The 18,530-nt window shown below is 38.4% G+C and overlaps 1 protein-coding gene across 1 annotated transcript; it reads right to left on the bottom strand.

Moving 5' to 3' along the window:
* Positions 1-2,067: 2,067 nt before the first annotated feature.
* LOC307024964 (uncharacterized protein) lies at positions 2,068-17,255 on the bottom strand. Its single transcript, XM_079659496.1, has 2 exons — positions 16,235-17,255; positions 2,068-5,168 (listed from the first exon to the last, which is right to left on the bottom strand). The coding sequence occupies exons 1-2, from the start codon at positions 16,425-16,427 to the stop codon at positions 4,015-4,017; spliced, it is 1,347 nt and encodes a 448-aa protein (XP_079515622.1). The 5' UTR covers positions 16,428-17,255; the 3' UTR covers positions 2,068-4,014.
* Positions 17,256-18,530: the final 1,275 nt, after the last annotated feature.

Genomic DNA, 18,530 nt, shown 5'->3' with positions numbered 1-18,530 from the left:
CAATATGTATCCTTTTATTCAAATTAAACCTTACATTTTGCTGCTAATTATTGAGACTGTTTCACAGCTTTATGTTAAATATTTAGACTGTTTTCTTTACATATAGATTACATAGGATGAACAGCACGATCCACTCTGCTGGATCGGCCCAAACCGGCTCAAAATGCATGCAAACATCTCGCTTTATCCATACTCCTGCAGTTGTATTGTTCTGAATTCAGAGTGAGGAGTATTAGATGTTCTGCACTCTTATTGTTATGTATTTAATATAAAGTCAAATACCCATAAAGTCAGAAAAGACAAGAGACTCACTTAAGGAAAAAGGTTCTTCATTTGCACATAAACATGCTCAAATATTTAACGTTGTGAACAGATGATGTCGCCCTAATCCGTGTATCTACGGTCCATTTGTTTTTCATTATTACACAAGTTAGCGGAAGAGCGTCTGAGCAACACACTCACTCCATAAACGTCCAGGAGCGACGTTTGGTCAGGGTCCCGTGGCGTGCAGCTGTGACGCTCCTAGGCTCCTTCAGCTTCATAAAGGGACGCAAATAGCTTTCAACTGATTACAATGTATTCCCATCTGCGGCGGGCTTTGACGCTCATGGAAGCACGGCATTCGTTTGTGTCGGCTGCCCTTAAAGGCAATGTGAGCGTCCATTCCCATTGGATAACGGAGAATTGTACACCCGGAAGTAAGTATTCCCCTTACTGTCGATTGATTTGACAGTGATATCTGCACTACTCATCGACTAAAAAACACCAGATTATCCTTGTTAATTACACAACATTGATTGGTTTAAATCGTGTGCAATGCTTGAGTATTTTCCCCCTTCGATTCGGAGAAACAAATATTTTTTCGGTGTAAAGGATGGCAGAAGACACTACACTACCCAGAATCCCCAGCTATCGTTTAGGACTACACCATGAGCTCTGTTTGACAAACCCCGTGATTAGTTCTCAAGCTCTGTGATTGGTTGACCTCCAACTGCATTCCATATGAAAAAAAACGTTTCGTAAAAGATAAAATCATACTTTATTCAGCAGTGCTTGCTTTACTCTTTGAAAGTCATCACATGAATGCATTGTAATAAATGGTTCGGCTGCATTAAATATATTACACATCTGTCGTAGTTCTTTATTTTTATTTATCTACAGAGATCGGGCTCAGAATAGACCGGAAACTATTGTTTTACCGTTCAGTTTGAATTTCACAATAAAGTTAGTAGTAATATTTTGTTTTGATATTATTGTTTTTTATTAACTACTAGACCGCTGGGTCATGTTAAGACCATCTTTTCTGTGTCGCTGTGGGTTTTTTCCATCGCTTTTGTGTTAGAAATATCAAAACAATAACTAAATATATCCGTCGTAAACTAAACCAGAAACAGCAGTATATTTTATTTTGTTAACACTGTAAACTTAACAGCTTTTTAACCCAAACCACCTACTGGTTAAAGCACGTTATTACACGTTTAGAGTAATTGCAATGCAGGTAGATTGTGTTGGTTTTTAATGACTGTTTAAAATGCCTTTTTCTTCATGTCTTTCATTTTTGTAAAGCACCTTTGAATGTGTTATATTTTATGAAAACATTTAAATATTAAGAGTATATACAAAATAGGAGGAAAGTATAAGGTCAATGATATGAATAGAGAATCGAAAATATCAAGAAGATACTGTAAATGCTATCTAGAATAATAGTAATAATAATAATAATAATAATGATAATAATACATGGGACTTGTATAGCGCTTTTCAAGAAACTCAAAGACGCTTTGAGAGAGAATAAAAAAACAAACAAAAAAACAAAAACAAAGAAATACAAAAAGAGATAAACAAAACAAAACATAGGGGGGCGGGGTGGTCAGTGGTTGAATTCTGCGTTGAAACGGTGGGTTTTGAGTGATGTTTTGAATGCTGTGAGGGAGGAAGAATCTCTGATGGATTGGGGTAGTGAGTTCCAGAGGGTGGGTGCAGCAACGGAGAAGGCTCTATTTAGAACTGAATAAAACAGTTTAGTGCCGGATGTACAAAGATATTAATAGGAGGATGTGCAAAACAGACAAACAAATTAAGCTTTATTTAAACATTAAACAATACTTTAGGTTAAGGTCTTCTTTTAAATACATGTAAGCAAAAAGCTTTTGGGGGTATCTATATTAAGCCTGACAAAGTACTTAACGTTTAATATATTGCATGGTTTGTTTTGGGACTTGACAATCCAACCCAGTCTTACAAAAAAACGTGTAATCACAACGTATGACGTAGTATTTCTACAAAAACGCCTCTGAAATTGTAAGATCCCTACGTTTTCTTTCGCCATTCATTCCAATGGCTGGCGTCTATGTCACGTGATTTTCAAATTTCTCCCTGCAGAAAAAAAAAACATGGCCGAACTTCGTTTTATTCTCGGTGGAAAATGCCTATTTTAAAGTTAGTTTGGCCATTAAAATGCGTTTTTATGTCATGTGATGCGAGAAATATGAGTTGTTATTTCATATTATGTGTGCAGTGGATGCACATGATCTTTAGTTTGCTAGTTATTACAAAGATTACTTCAGGAAATTGTGTCCATACAACGTTTTCATTGTTACCAAGGTGGTTGCTAGGGACACTGCTATCGATATTATTTATGTTATGTTGTGTAACTGTTTAATGGTGTTATCTTTATTGCTACCCCCTTCCCCGTCCATGTATAGTGTTGGTCCACAGCGCAAATGTATTCGTTTTACAAAATCTGCATCTAAAATTGTGGCATAGATACGTTATTTTCCCCTGCGCAATTCTCCATTTACTCAACAATAACACCTAATTATCCTTGTGTTTATTTATTTGTTTGATTAATAAACACAAGTTGGAGTCCGTCAGGACTGAGGGTCGGAGCAGCTAATTTGGTTTAGAGAATATTACACCCGGAAGTAAGTATTCTCTCCGCTTCGCTTGACAAACCCGGTGATAGTCCTCAAGCTCTGTGATTGGAGAGTGTGCTCCGAGGGTTACGCCGATGCGCCGAACAACACTTTGAAATGTGATGGAACCACGGCAGACTGTCCAAAACTGGATTTAAACGGGTTGTAAATATGCAGTGGTGTTTATTTCTAAATCATTTAGTATAATCACACAAATTCTGTGTTTTATATTTAATAATTCTGTGTTCTTCATTTATTGATTGTTCAATACCTGACAAGGCCGGAGATGAAATATCTACATACATCTTATAAGAGTATAATACATATGTATAATATCAGTTAAAATAAGTGCTTCAACATAGTTAACATTGCTGGAGGTATGCACACATATTGATAGATGTCTTGTAATACACTATTGAGGAACCTGCGACCCAAGTTTTTCATTCATTGCACTCCACCGTTTGTGAATATGATATGTCAATAAACCTTAGAAAATCTTGAAATCTTGAAAGGGATCTGCAAAATAGTCATTATATACAGTCTTTAATTAACCATTAGTAGAGAATAACGTGTAATGAATATACTTTATAGGGATCCTATTAATATCTACTAATAAAAATAATGAAATTCAATAACATGCTTTAACCACTAGGTGTCCCTTTATATCAGCTGTGCACCTTTATGGTGTAAATACAGCCTATCTACCAATTGGATCAAACATAAAAGTCAGCTGAATTAGTGTTGATACTGCAAGGAGACGTATTGTGTGAAAAGAAATGTAAGATGTTGTTTAATTGCTGATATATTTATGATCCACGTCACGTTTTCAGTGTTGGCGGCAGTTCCTCATGTTTGTCTAGAAGTCTGCTCATCAGGGCTCTATAAATAGAGAACTACGTGTATTACAATGCCCTTATGTGATGACCTTCAAAGAGAAAAGCAAGGACACTCGGAATAAAGTATTATTTTATTTTTAAAAAATGTTTTCGGTCTGTTTCCGATAATTGTTTATGACGATGTGATGTGAAGTGTGAGACTGGAATTGCACAGGGGAAAATAACGTATCTATGCCAACATTTTAGATGCAGATTTTGTTAAATTAATACGTTTGCGCTGTGGACCAACACTTGTACACTTGGACAACAGCTGTGTGGACTCTCATGTGTTTCTTTAAACTTCCACGATGTGAAAAAGCTTTCTTACAGACTGAGCAGCTGTGTGCTTTCTCTCCTGTGTGGACTCTCATGTGTGACTTTAAATGTCCATTCTGTGAAAAAGCTTTCTTACAGACTGAGCAGCTGTGTGGTTTCTCTCCTGTGTGGACTTTCATGTGTGCCTTTAAATGTCCACTATGTGAAAAAGCTTTCTTACAGACTGTACAACTGTGTGCTTTCTCTCCTGTGTGGATTCTCATGTGTTTCTTTACACTTCCACTATGTGAAAAAGCTTTCTTACAAACTGAGCAGCTGTGTGGTTTCTCTCCTGTGTGGACTCTCATGTGTTCCTTTACACTTCCACCATGTGAAAAAGCTTTCTTACAGACTGTACAGCTGTGTGTTTTCTCTCCTGTGTGGACTCTCATGTGTGACTTTAAATGTCCATTCTGTGAAAAAGCTTTCTTACAGACTGAGCAGCTGTGTGGTTTCTCTCCTGTGTGGATTCTCATGTGTTTCTTTAAAATTCCACTGTGTGAAAAAGCTTTCTTACAGACTGAGCAGCTGAATGGTTTATTTTCAGCACTAGGTCGTGAATCACTGACAGATTCTTGTCTATTTTTCAGTGAGTTTGAGCCTGATGCAGGTTCTCTGGTCTCTTTCCAATCAGCACTGTCTTCAGTGTCAAGTTCAGAAGAGTTTTCAGTGTCATGTTCAGAAGAGTCTCCAGGTTCAGGTTCAGAAGAGTCTCCAGTGTTGTCCTCAGTCTTTGGTTGTAAACTGCTCTCTGGATCTGAGTTCCTGGCTGGTTCTGGTCCTCGACAGTCATCTCCATCAGCTTCTGTTTCCATGTGTTCAGTTTGTCTTTGATGAGGCTGAGAGGACTGAGGTTTCTCTTCATCATCTTCACTCTTCACAGGGTCAGGAGTGAAAGTGGACTTGGTGATCTCAGCCTCCTCCACCTCCTCACTGACCCTGAGTTCCTCCTGTTCCTGCTTAATGTGTGGGGGGGGCTCTGGGTCCTCCTGGTCCAGACTGGTGCTCCACTCCTGCTGGTCAGGGAGAAGCTCTTCTTTAACCACCACCAGCTGCTGGACGTCTGCAGGAAACAGGAAACACACAGTCAGAACAAACTGTTAAGTGTTAGCATTTAAAAATCTAATCACCATTACAATGGGAGACATTTTTCAGCCCTAATTAATGCCTTTGTTTTTATATTTTCACATTATCTTTCTTTGTCCCACTTAATATGTATTTTTGTTGTCTCAATTCATCTTATGTAGCCCAGCCCCTTTGAAAATGAAAGGTTTTTTTCTTCTGGCGTAGCACTAGCTGCAATAAACAAGGAATTGTATTTGGGATCGTTCACAGATACAGTACGCCTACAGTATAGAATTAAAATACTCTGTTACAAATTAAAATCCTGCATTCAAACCTTATTTCAGTAAAAGTATGCAAGTATCATCAGAACATTTGACGGCACCTTCTTATGTAACAGTAATGATGGTGCAGTAAAATGTTCCCTGTCAGTGTTTAATTTATGATGTTTCTTGATTCTTTCGTATGTCGCATTTTACTGTGGTACATTTTCAAAGTTGCTTGTATAAATGATTATAGATGAAGGAACCTGCTAAATATTAAAATATGTGTGTTTTTTTATATACAGTACCAGTCAAAGGTTTAGACACCTTCTCATTCAATGGTTTGTGTTTATTTTAATTTGTTTCTACTTTGTAGATTAATACTGAAGACATCAAAACTATGGAAGAACACATATGGAATTATCTAGTTAACAAAAAAGTTGCTGCAAAAGGCATTGCTGGTGTCACTGTTGGTGATTTATTCAGAATTCAAGGCACCCTTAACCAGCATGGCTACCACAGCATTCTGCAGTAGCAGCAAAATATAAATAATATTCTGGATTTTTTAACACTTCTGTGTTTACTAGATAATTCTAGTTAATGTGTTATTTTATAGTTTTGATGTCTTCAGTATAAATCTACAAAGCAGAACCAATTTAAATAAATAAAAAACTTCGAATGAGAAGATGTGTCCACACTTTCGACTACGTCTAATGCTATTGTATCTCTCTCTCAAAATATATATTCTGTGTATGTATATATACATATATATATATATATATATATATATATATATATACATACATACATATATATGTATTAGGGATGCACCGAATATTCGGCCGCCGACAATTATCGGCCGAAAATGGTTAAAAAGGCCCTTTCCTTTTAGCACCGAAAAATTATCACCGAATGTCAGGGAACAGGGTTACGTTGGTAAGCTAACGTGTTGTTGTGATGACGTAATCAAAACGCGGCGACAAGCACGGTGCGCGACCATGCTCGCGGCTGGCTCACAGCCAACTTGTCTGGCGCTTGGAGATATTTAAAAATATCAGAGAAAGAGGCGCGGATTGCGATTTGTAAAACGTGTTCAGCTGACATTTCTCGAGGGGGTGTAACTGCAAAGACTTTCACCACTTCGGGATTACTCCACCACTTGAAATCAAAACACCCGGACAAATATGCGGAGTAAGATCAAATCACAAGCACTGACAGCGAGAGACTGTTCAGCGCTGCCTCTCATGTGCTTGATGAGAAGAGGGCAGACTTATGGCTGATAAAGCAGAGAAGCTACTGTTCATTAAAAAGAACCTCCCACTTTTCCTTAATAAGTAGACAAGGCTGGTTTATCATAAGCTTATCTAGTTCTACATGTCTACTCTATACCCACTTTCCTGAACAATTTTCATTGTGAGTTATAATTCACCATCTCAGGTTATCATTAGGGGGAAATGACAGCAGCACAGTGTTCAATATATTGTACTTTCGGTATCTAAATGATACAATGTTGTTTACATTGCTCATGAGGACAGACCACCTTATTTGCAGATTCTTGAAATTGTAATTTAATTTGTAATTGATTGTGGATTTTGTATCCAGTTTTCACTTTATGTATCTTTATACAATGTTTACTACTTTGCTTATGAGGACAGACAGCCTTATTTACAGATTCTTGAAATTGAATTGTAATTTCATTTGTAAATAGTTACATTCATGTGGATTTATCCAGTTTGCACATTTGTATGCATGCACTTATAGGTGCATTTGTTGTTGTTGAAGCCTGGCTGTTACAGTCTTTATTTACACTATTTTGTTGTAGGCCTACTGGCCTAGATGTTTATGTAGTTTTAAAGCACCTTGGCTTTGTTCTGAATGCACTTTGTTCTAGTTATCCTACAGAGAAAAGAAAATGCACTTGACTTGGAATTAATGTACTGTATGCATGCATTCAAAAGTGCTGAATAAATGTGTTATGGACCCATAATAGTGATTATTATTTAAGTTAAGTTTTGCCATAATCATTTCTTTTTCCATAATCAGGTAGCTGAACAACATTGGTAAAAAATGTATATATATATATATATATATATTTCTATTAATCATTTTCGGCCTTTCGGCATTCGGCCAACTGTTTCCTATTTTCGGTATCGGTTTCGGCCAAGAATTTCCCATTCGGTGCAACCCTAATATATATAGATATAGATATATCTATATATATCTATCTATCTATCTATCTATCTATCTATCTATCTATCTATCTATCTAGATATAGATATAGATATAGATATAGATATAGATATATATAGATATATATATATATCTATATATATACAGGGCTCGAGAAAGAGAGAAACGACCGACCGTCCAAACATATCTATAACTAGTTTAGGTAGTTTGAGAGGTCATTAAAATAGCTACGTGTGATATTCTAACCTGAAGTGTGTGTTTGTCCGCTCACCGCTGCATGTGATCATGCAGAGCTGCGTGTCGACTCGTCAGCAGCAGCTGATCTCTCTCTCCCGTCAGATTAGACTTCACTCGCGTTTATGTCCATATCGATCAGATCCAGCTAGTCCTAGCTAATGATATGACTACCTGCTTATTAAAAGACACCTAAACAATAAGTGTCGCTATGCAACTGGGTGAGGCCACAAAGTATAGCGCAGCATTATGCATTTGTTTACATGCCCACCGGAACCCCGAGGCATTACCAACAGACCAACGCACAATTAGGCCTGTCGCGATAATCGATAAATTGACTTATCGTACGATAAATAAAAATGGACTCGATAACTTTTCTGAGCTCGATAAATTGCCGTTTACATGCGTGTTTGTTTACATAAGGATGTGACCAGCATTTTAGCTAGGAGCGCTGTGGCTGCCAGACGAGCTGTGGCTGCCGGCCATGCGCGCTGTGAGGGGCGGGGCTGACACACAGCCAGGTCAGGACACTGTGTGCACGTACAGCAGCGTAGCAGCCAAATTAATAATATAGCGACAAGCGGGAGACAACCTGTGACTTACTCGCGGGGAATTTAAAGTGAAATGGAATTGGTTACAAAACCTACACATCTCGATTCTCCGGTGTGGCAGTATTTTGGATTCAAGCCAAATCAACGAGGTCAACCTACGGACTTGAATGAGCCGGGCGGTGAGTCGCATTTGTTTAAAAAAGGTAGCGACAAAAGCAGGCAATACCACGCATTTTAAACTACACCTAAAACACAACCACTCCATTCCATTTTCCCAGCTGGTAGCAAACACGGCAGCTGGAGATGGCGAGCCCCCACCTTCCCGACAGTTTACAATCAAAGATGCATTTGCCCGACAATGCAAACCTGTTGGTGTTCCTTGCTCGAAAACTTTGAAAAACAGATTTGGATATGGCCTGTTGAGGCATCTGGCCCTTTGTATGGACAGTGGACTGTACACATGACTGTTGTTTTAAGGAGATTTGTTTTGCTTGTGAGACAATGTGTGCTCATATTCATTTATTTATATATATATATATTTATATATACAGTGGGGCAAAAAAGTATTTAGTCAGCCACCAATTGTGCAAGTTCTCCCACTTAAAAAGATGAGAGGCCTGTAATTTTCATCCTAGGTATACCTCAACTATGAAAGACAAAATGAGAAAGAAAAAAATCCAGAACATCACATTGTCTGATTTTTAAAGAATTTATTTGCAAATTATGGTGGAAAATAAGTATTTGGTCAATATATATGGTCATCTCAATACTTTGTTATATACCCTTTGTTGGCAATGACAGAGGTCAAACGTTTTCTGTAAGTCTTCACAAGGTTTTCACACACTGTTGCTGGTATGTAGGCCCATTCCTCCATGCAGATCTCCTCTGGAGCAGTGATGTTTTGGGGCTGTCGCTGGGCAACACGGACTTTCAACTCCCTCCAAAGATTTTCTATGGGATTGAGATCTGGAGACTGGCTAGGCCACTCCAGGACCTTGAAATGCTTCTTACGAAGCCACTCCTTCGTTGCCCGGGCGGTGTGTTTGGGATCATTGTCATGCTGAAAGACCCAGCCACGTTTCATCTTCAATGCCCTTGCTGATGGAAGGAGGTTGTCACTCAAAATCTCACGATACATGGCCCCATTCATTCTTTCCTTTACACGGATCAGTCGTCCTGGTCCCTTTGCAGAACAACAGCCCCAAAGCATGATGTTTCCACCCCCATGTTTCACAGTAGGTGTTCTTTGGATTCAACTCAGCATTCTTTCTCCTCCAAACACGTCTAGTTGAGTTTTTACCAAAAAGTTCTATTTTAGTTTCATCTGACCATATGACATTCTACAAATCCTCTTCTGGATCATCTAAATGCTCTCTAGCAAACTTCAGACGGGCCTGGACATGTACTGGCTTAAGCAGGGGGACACGTCTGGCACTGCAGGATTTGAGTCCCTGGGGGCGTAGTGTGTTACTGATGGTAGCCTTTGTTGCTTTGGTCCCAGCTCTCTGCAGGTCATTGACTAGGTCCCCCCGTGTGGTTCTGGGATTTTTGCTCACCGCTCTTGTGATCATTTTGACCCCACGGGGTGAGATCTTGGGTGGAGCCCCAGATGGAGGGAGATTATCAGTGTTCTTGTATGTCTTCCATTTTCTAATAATTGCTCCCACAGTTGATTTCTTCACACCAAGCTGCTTACCTATTGCAGATTCAGTCTTCCCAGCCTGGTGCAGGTCTACAATTTTGTTTCTGATGTCTTTTGACAGCTCTTTGGTCTTGGCCATAGTGGAGTTTGGAGTGTGACTGTTTGAGGTTGTGGACAGGTGTCTTTTATACTGATAACGAGTTCAAACAGGTGACATTAATACATTTAACAAGTGGAGGACAGAGGAGGCTCTTAAAGAAGAAGTTACAGGTCTGTGAGAGCCAGAAATCTTGTTTGTTTGTAGGTGAACAAATAGCCTACTTATTTTACAGCATAATTTGCAAATCAATTCTTTAAAAATCAGACAATGTGATTTTCTGGATTTTTTTTTCTCATTTTGAGGTATACCTAGGATGAAAATTACAGGCCTCTCTCATATTTTTAAGTGGGAGAACTTGCACAATTGGTGGCTGACTAAATACTTTTTTGCCGCACTGTATATATATATATCTATATATATCTATCTATCTATATAGAGATGGATAGATAGATGGATTGAGAGCTCTGTTTTCCAGCCTGAGTCTATTTAATTTATTGTTTTGGTTGTGTGTGATTTAATTAATTTATTATAATTTAATTAATTTGTTTTATTTATTATATATCATTTATATATTTTAATATTATTTCACATTTCATTTGCAATGTTGAATGTTCAATAAAAAGATCCGTTTGAAAGGATGTACTAGAATTATTATGATATACTATCATTATGTCAGTGGTCTAAAATGGTCTTACTATAGAGAACCGCAGTGACGCGTCCAAAAACCCGGAAGTAAGTTAGCATTTTTAGCACTTCCGGTTCCTTCCTCAAAAAGCAATGCATTTTTTCCATAGGGTTTTGGAAAATAGCTCGAAATAAGGTCTGTGGTTGACACAAATGTAAGAGATAAATCACGTTTTGTTCTACGACATTAAATACATCAGCAGTGACCCCACTGGTGATCTTTGAAGAGTTTACGTGTCTGAAAAACGATGGTTGTTACCGAGTGGCTGAATAGGACTACAGAAATTGTCGAGGCCGTTGTACGTCATTACGCCGAACACGTAAACACTCCCGCTAAGTTTGTTTTCCTCTGTGTTCTGCTTGAAAGCAAGTACATGCCTATCTTTAGTATCTGTATATCTGACCATTCGAATCTGTATTTTTGAAATTGTCGTTTTTAACACCGTAATTTTACAAATGATAGAATAATTAATTACCAGTGTTTTCCAATTTTACTCGGCAGTTCGTTTCGTTAGCTAACGTTAGCTAAAGCTAGCGCTACTAGTTAGCTACGCAATGGTTTGTTGCTTTGCTCCGGGTTGCAGCCACAGGTCTTCGCATGAAACGTGCTTGTTCTATCGTTTCCCGGCCAATGTTTTCCAAAGGAGAGTCTGGATTCGTGTCATGAGGTAAGCTGACGTTACATTTTTGTCCATGTCAAGGTGAAATGTAAATGATGGGTAGTGACTGTATCGCCGTTTTAGAGATGGCGCTGCTGAAAAGACCGCAACATAAGTAAAGATAATGAATACATCCTATTAAAACCTGTGTGGCTTATATGATAAGTCTAATTAGTACAAGCAGCATAACGTTTCACCATGTAACTAAAGATTGTAGTCAGGGAAATCAGTTTGACATATTGAACTAATAACAAATCACCTCTGGCTGGCAGAGAACTCTCTGCTCCATAGCTTCTCTTGGACGTAAAATCACATGTACATTTGACATTTATATTCAATTTAATATCCCATCCCTCACATACTTTTGTATATTTATAATAACTTATATTTTGTTTTTCTTGCTATGCTGCTGCAACACAAACATTTCCCAAATTGGGATCAATAGTCATATCTTATCTTAATTAATTAAGAAATATAACTATTATAATTAGTGTAGCATCTGACACCTATTTTCAATATGGATTAATCTACCATTTATTTCTTTAGTTCAATTTTCATCTATAAAAATGTCAAAATAGTGAAAATGTTCACGAGACTTATCAAAGTGCAAGGTTATATCTTTAGATGTTTTGTTTTAGCCTATGTACTGTATGTCTTAATGCTCTTACAGTATATGTGACGGTGTGACTTCCATGAAACTAATATTTTATATCTTCCCAACAGACGAGCTGACAGGAAACCTAACACTCTAACAACCACAACATTGCAAAGGCGAGTAAATGTAAATTAAAAACAATTCCCAATTTTTTTATTTCTTCTTCCTTGCAGTGAGGTGAAGCTGACCTTGCACTTGGTGCCAGTAAGGATGTTCCTCACGCAGGCTGAATGTTTCTCCTTCCTTACTGACACAGAAGCCCTTGATTTGCAATGCTTCACTAATTGTCATTTCCCTGGCTCTGTAGGGACACTTTACCTCAAGCACTTCGGAAGACCCTACCAGACCATCTGGAGATGCCCCCAACAATCCTGATAGGGAGAGCCACAAATCTGACTCATGGACCTGCATCTGGGTTGCAGTGGTGAATGCCCTGACGCCCTCACATTCATTCATAGTCCCCCACTGTACTGACAAAACACCATCAAGGGCCTGTTGTTGCCCTAGCACCCTGGCAATAAGGGAAGCAGTCACACGCTTTGACCTCAGGACAGCTCCAAAGTTGCTGGCAGTCAACCTTCCTTTCCTGAACAAATGCCAGTTTGGGTTGGTTCGCTGACCAGTGGTAGCCACCTGAATTGCCCTCTGTTGCTCTTCAGACAATGCCATGCTTGCCACAATTGCCTCAGGTCCCTGATGCCCAACAGATTTGATCATTTCAGGAACAGTAAGTGTTTCCAAGCTGTAGTGTTCCTCTTCTGGCTTGGGGGAGAGAAGCCAAGAAATTCCTGAACACCTGCTCCCGAGTCTGTCCCTCAGCCAGTCACGATCTTCGGAGGTGGGCTCTCTTGTGAGCGGGTTAAATTAGTTATTGGTTTCAACAGTCGCATTAAAACAGTTACTAAATCAGCTTACTATCACCTAAAGAACATATCTAGGATTAAAAGACTAATGTCACAGTAGGATTTGGAAAAACGTGTCCAGGCTTTTATCTTCAGTAGACTGGACTACTGCAATGGTGTCTTCACAGGTCTCACTAAAAAATCTATTAGAAAGCTGCAGCTGATTCAGAACACCGCTGCTCGAGTCCTCACTAACACTAAGAAAGAGGATCACATAACTCCAGTTCTGAAGTCTTTACACTGGCTTCCTGTGTGTCAAATAATAGATTTCAAAATACTGCTGCTGGTTTATAAAGCACTGAATGGTTTAGGACCAAAATGCATTTCTGACCTCCTGCTAAATGATGAACCATCCAAGTCTCTCAGGTCTTCAGGGACTGGTCAGCTTTCTGTCCCCAGAGTCCGAACTAAACATGGAGAAGCAGCGTTCAGTTATTATGCTCCAAATATCTGGAACAAACTCCCAGAAACCTGCAGGTCCGCTGCAACTCTTACTACTTTTAAATCCAGGCTAAAGACTTTTCTTTTTGTCGCTGCTTTTAATTGAACTATTCATATCTTAGACTGCACTGTAACTTTTATCCATGTATTTTTTCTTTTAATATTTATTTTAATAGCTTTTCTTTTTGATGACTGATTTTAAATGCCATTTTCTTAATGTCTTTCATTTTTTGTAAAGCACTTTGAATGGCCTTGTTTTGAAAAGTGCTATATAAATAAACTTGCCTTGCCTTGCCTAATAAAGATTTCATGTGACACATAAAATGGTGTTGTTGATGGGAATTAATGTGAATAAATTAACTCTAGGTTAACGGTACTCTTGCTATCACTACTCACCGACACTATAAACCTTGTCCCTCATGCTAGCCCTGACAACACCGGTAAGCACACCTTCATCTAGGCTGAACTGTTACGTGTCCTGACTTGTAGTGGTTCTCTCCTCTATCTACACTCTTCTTGTCATCTTTGTAAAACGATATCAGACTGGTAATTGACACAGCCATGACTTCTAGTTAAATTCAGTGTGGCTAAAATGAAAAGCTTTGTTAAAATATGCAAGCGTGTGAAAGTCAAAGTCAGCTTTACTGTCAAAAATTCTACATGTGTTATACATCCAGAAATATCGAAATATTGTTTCCCACAGTGTGACATGTATACATAAAACAAAAAGGGCCTAGATAAACGTGGTATACATGAAACAAAACAAAAAGGGCCTAGATAACCGGGGTATACAGTTTAAAATGTTAATATATTTAAAGTGTTCAAAGTGCAGTTTCAGTGCAAGTCAGTTGAAACGATCTTAAGTTGGCGTGACGTTGAAGTCGTGCGACCCTGGTGCTGTACTGGCTTGTAGTTCGTTTATAGCATAACGTTAGCATTTTGCTTCTGGCGACTAGATTTATGATTCAAAAATTATAAAAGTAGGGTTGACATGTGGAGATTATCCGGTTGAACAAAACGTGATCCCTCTCTTAAATGTGTGTCAACCACAGACCTTATTTTGAGCTATTTTCCAAAATCCTATGGAGAATTTGCATTGGTTTTTCAAGAAGGAACCGGAAGAAGTTTACTTCCGGGTTTATGACGCGTCACTGCGGTTCTCTATGGGGCCGACAATATTATCGTTTATCGCAATAATTTCCAGGAACATTTATCGTCCAACAAAATTATTTATCGTGACAGGCCTACGCACAATCAACCCATACAGCACATCTCTTTCTCCACATTACGTGTTAGACATTAGAATTGACTATTCTTGTCTGTCACATACTCTTCTTGTCTGTCACATAAGTGGAGCAATTTAAGCGGTATTGCGCAAAAGGGAAAATATTTTGACCGAAGAGATTTAGAGTTGCCGGCTAACGGGAACTGTGACGTCGCCATTTTGTGTGCTTCGCGGATGCGCTCGGCTACTCTCGAATGCTGCTCGGTCAGCTTCCGGATGAGGAGGCATTCCTTCGACCAACTTACAGGAGATAACATTAAAAACATTTTTAACAGGGGCCATAATAGTGTAAATAATGTTTGTTTTGGCAGTTACAACTGAATGTAATGTTTTCTACTTTTTTACATCTGGGAAGGCATTTGCCTTCATCAGATGGAAAGTGTCTTGACCAACAACTTACGTATTTCTTATAGCTATGCAGGGCATGCAAGCGAGCAAACACAAACAAGTGAAATGAAGAATAAAATTGTACAATATAATATTGTGGTGGTTCATCTTATAATTCAGTCTAGAGAATGCACTAGACAGCATCTAAGACCTGCAAACATCTAAATGTTCTAGGGGAGGCCCCCCAAACCCTTCGGCCGTGCACATTTTTCAGGGCAATCTCTATTGGGCTCAGGGCCATCTGTTAATTAGCTTAGATGGCCCACAGGGCCACTCCCAAAATCCTTAATGTCATGCACTGTATATATACAGAATATATTATAAATACATGTTGGCAATAATTGATTGATGAGATTTTACATTAATTTATATTAACGTTTTACGTACTTAATGACCTTTGTACTAGTTCCCCTATTCTTTATCAAGTAACATTTTAGATGTGTTTAATTTATTATTTAACATATTTATTGATTGATTTCTTTATGAATTATTCTCGCGCCATTTCAATTAATCCAAAGTATTTGTTTTTATTTGCTTTTACACATTTAAAAAGAAAAGGTGAATAAAGAAGCACATTAAAACTAAAGTTACTTTAGTTTTAATGTGCTAAAGTTACTTTAGTTTTAATGTGCTTCTTTATTCACCTTTTCTTATTAAATGTGTAAAAGCAAATAAAAACAAATACTTTGGATTAATTGAAATGGCGAGAGTATCAATGTATGTCACATTTAACCAACTAGTGCCTACATGTATGGGTAATATTTAAATCAGTACATTAAATGGCATATTATTCAATCCATGTATTTTTATAAATATATTTATTTTGGGACGTTTGCTCTTCCGTAATACATTTTAATTATTATAATAAAGTACATGTGTCTAATAATACTTACATACTTTTACTTAAATAAGATATGAAATGCTTTAACTTGTAATGGAGGATTTTCACAGTGTGGTGTTTGTACTTTTACTTACCTGCAGCAATTCCTGCTAAAGGGTCTAAAGTGTTATTAATGTGATAATAAAGTGCTACTGAAGAGTGTAAAGTGTTAATTAAGGGTAAAGGGAACAGACCTGCTCTGTGTATCCGAAGCTGAGGCTGTAAAACAGCGTCCAGTAGCTTCTGGAGTCTCTTGTTCTCCTCTTTGGAAAGAGACAGCTCCTCCTCGAGCTCTGCTACTGTTTGTTCAAACAGAGCAAATATCTCTTCATCAGCAGCAGTGAGTCGCTGCTTCTTCAACGACAGCAGCATTTGGACTTTACTCATGTTTCCTAGATCACCTTTTCCTGCAGACTCCGTTAAACACACCGTTTCTCTCTCCGTCAAACTCTCAATCTGACTAGCGTTGCTAACGTGTTTCCAGCTAGCATGCTAAGCTAGCTCCTATAGTCTGAGGTAAACGCTCCAGAAAAAAGAGCACAGAGTCCATTCAGAGGTTTATCCAAACACAGAGATGATGGATCAGTAGTGCTGGAGCTCACACACACTTTCTCAGGAACACACAGAGAGAGAGAGCTGAAGCAACGAGACGCCACCTCGATCTAGGTTAGAAAGAGCTGGGAACTTCACTTCCGGTGCGGTTTGAGGACGTCAAAATAAAAGCGGGAAGGATTTCTTCTTTTTGGTTTTAAAAACGATTGGCATCCGGACGTTGCCTTCTTCTTCTTCTTCTCTTGTTTTTGGCGGATTGCAAACAACTTAAAAAGGTGCATACCGCCACCTACTGTACATGAGTATGAATCATCACATCATTCCAACTCTTTAACCTATGATCTAATAAAAAAATAAATAAATAAAACCATGAAATAAATAAAACAAAAATACAAATCTATGTTCTTTCCTGACCTAATGTTAAATTGTGTTCCTACCCCAGTTTCACTCAAGAATGTAAACAGTGCCTTTCTGGTAGCTCTTACTCCCTCTCCTTTTGTTCCCAAAACACCAACCACACTCCACTCCCTCTCTGCCTCTAAGACTTTAGTCTTTAATTGTTCTCTTTCCGCTTTATAGATGTCACAATGTAACAAGATATGTTCTACATCTTCTTTTACTCCACAGTTCCCACACTTGTTACTGTTACTTTTCCCCATGACATACAGCGAACTATTCAAAGCCGTGTGATTTATTCTGAGTCTAGCCATCATGATTTCCTCCCTTCTGTTTCTTTCTTTATGAATATTAATTGTAATTGTCTTTTGTACTTTATTATACTCTTTGCCTTTCTGGTCTTTCTCCCACCTTTTCTGCCAGATCTCCATCCCTTTTTTCTTAATGACTGCTTTTCCTTCTCCTTTACCAAGTTGAACTGGTAATGTTATTTGCTTTTGTAGTGCACTTTTTGCTAATTTATCAGCAAACTCGTTCCCTTTCACCCCCTCATGTGCATGCACCCAGCAGAACTGCAGATCTATGCCGCTTCTGTGCAGTCTTAACAGGCTATGATTCAGCTCTATGAGAATGTCTTCTCTGGTAGTTGTTGTTGATTGTATGCTTTGTAATATGGACAATGAATCTGTGCATATCACCACCCTATCTGGTCTGACCTCTTCAACCCACTGCAATCCTATTGTTACAGCAGCATTTCTGCTGTATATACTGATCATTGATCAGACGCTCTTTTTAAAATAGATATTTTAAAGTCTGGGATGTATATGCCAACTCCAACACACTCTTCCTTGTTCTTAGAACCATCTGTATACATTTGTAGGTAATTGTAGTACTTTTCATTCAGATACATACTTGTTTTAATTCCCACTTCATTTATTTGCCACTCTTTTTTCCTTTCTACAATACTCATATCTATTTTAGCTTCTGGGAACAGCCATGGGGGAACACTGCTAAATGGAGTTGCTTTGGCAAACGTGATATTCTCCACTCCATATGCCCTCGTTCTCTCCTTACTCGTCCAGCCAAACCCACGTCCCTGGAATTTTGCATATTCCCAGCAATCCCGTAATATTCTGTTTGAAATATTTTCTTCTCCACTTCCTTGTAGCCTGACCCAGTATGACAGAGCAAGTTTCTCTCTTCTGATCTCCAGAGGTGTCTCTCCTGCTTCTATCAGAACTGCATTGATAGGGGATGACTTTATCGCTCCAATACACAGCCGCAATGCTTTATATTGTATTCTATCCATTTTTAAAAGCGATGTTTTTGCTGCTGCTCCATACACTATACAACCATAGTCTATTGTGGACCTCAACATTGATCTGTAAATGTCTATTCATGCTTGTGTGTCTGCGCCCCAGTTGCATCCAGCTACAGCTCGCAATACATTTAATACTTTTTTGCATTTTGTTTCCACTTGATTAATATGCATTTCCATGTGTATTTGCTATCAAACCACAGTTCTAGGTATTTGAACTCATT

Source organism: Notothenia rossii (genome assembly GCF_949606895.1).
Source record: "Notothenia rossii genome assembly, chromosome: 1".
Classification (NCBI taxonomy): domain Eukaryota; kingdom Metazoa; phylum Chordata; class Actinopteri; order Perciformes; family Nototheniidae; genus Notothenia; species Notothenia rossii.
The sequence above is the reverse complement of the archived record's forward strand: the minus strand, read 5'-3'. Positions and strand labels throughout refer to the sequence as shown.

Excerpts from the sequence above, each read along its gene's own strand:
- LOC307024964 (XM_079659496.1), bottom strand. The coding sequence starts at position 16,427 with ATGAGTAAAGTCCAAATGCTGCTGTCGTTGAAGAAGCAGCGACTCACT. Across the intron at positions 5,169-16,234 it reads GCTTCGGATACACAGAGCAG|ACGTCCAGCAGCTGGTGGTG; the intron begins GTCTGTTCCCTT and ends TGTTTCCTGCAG.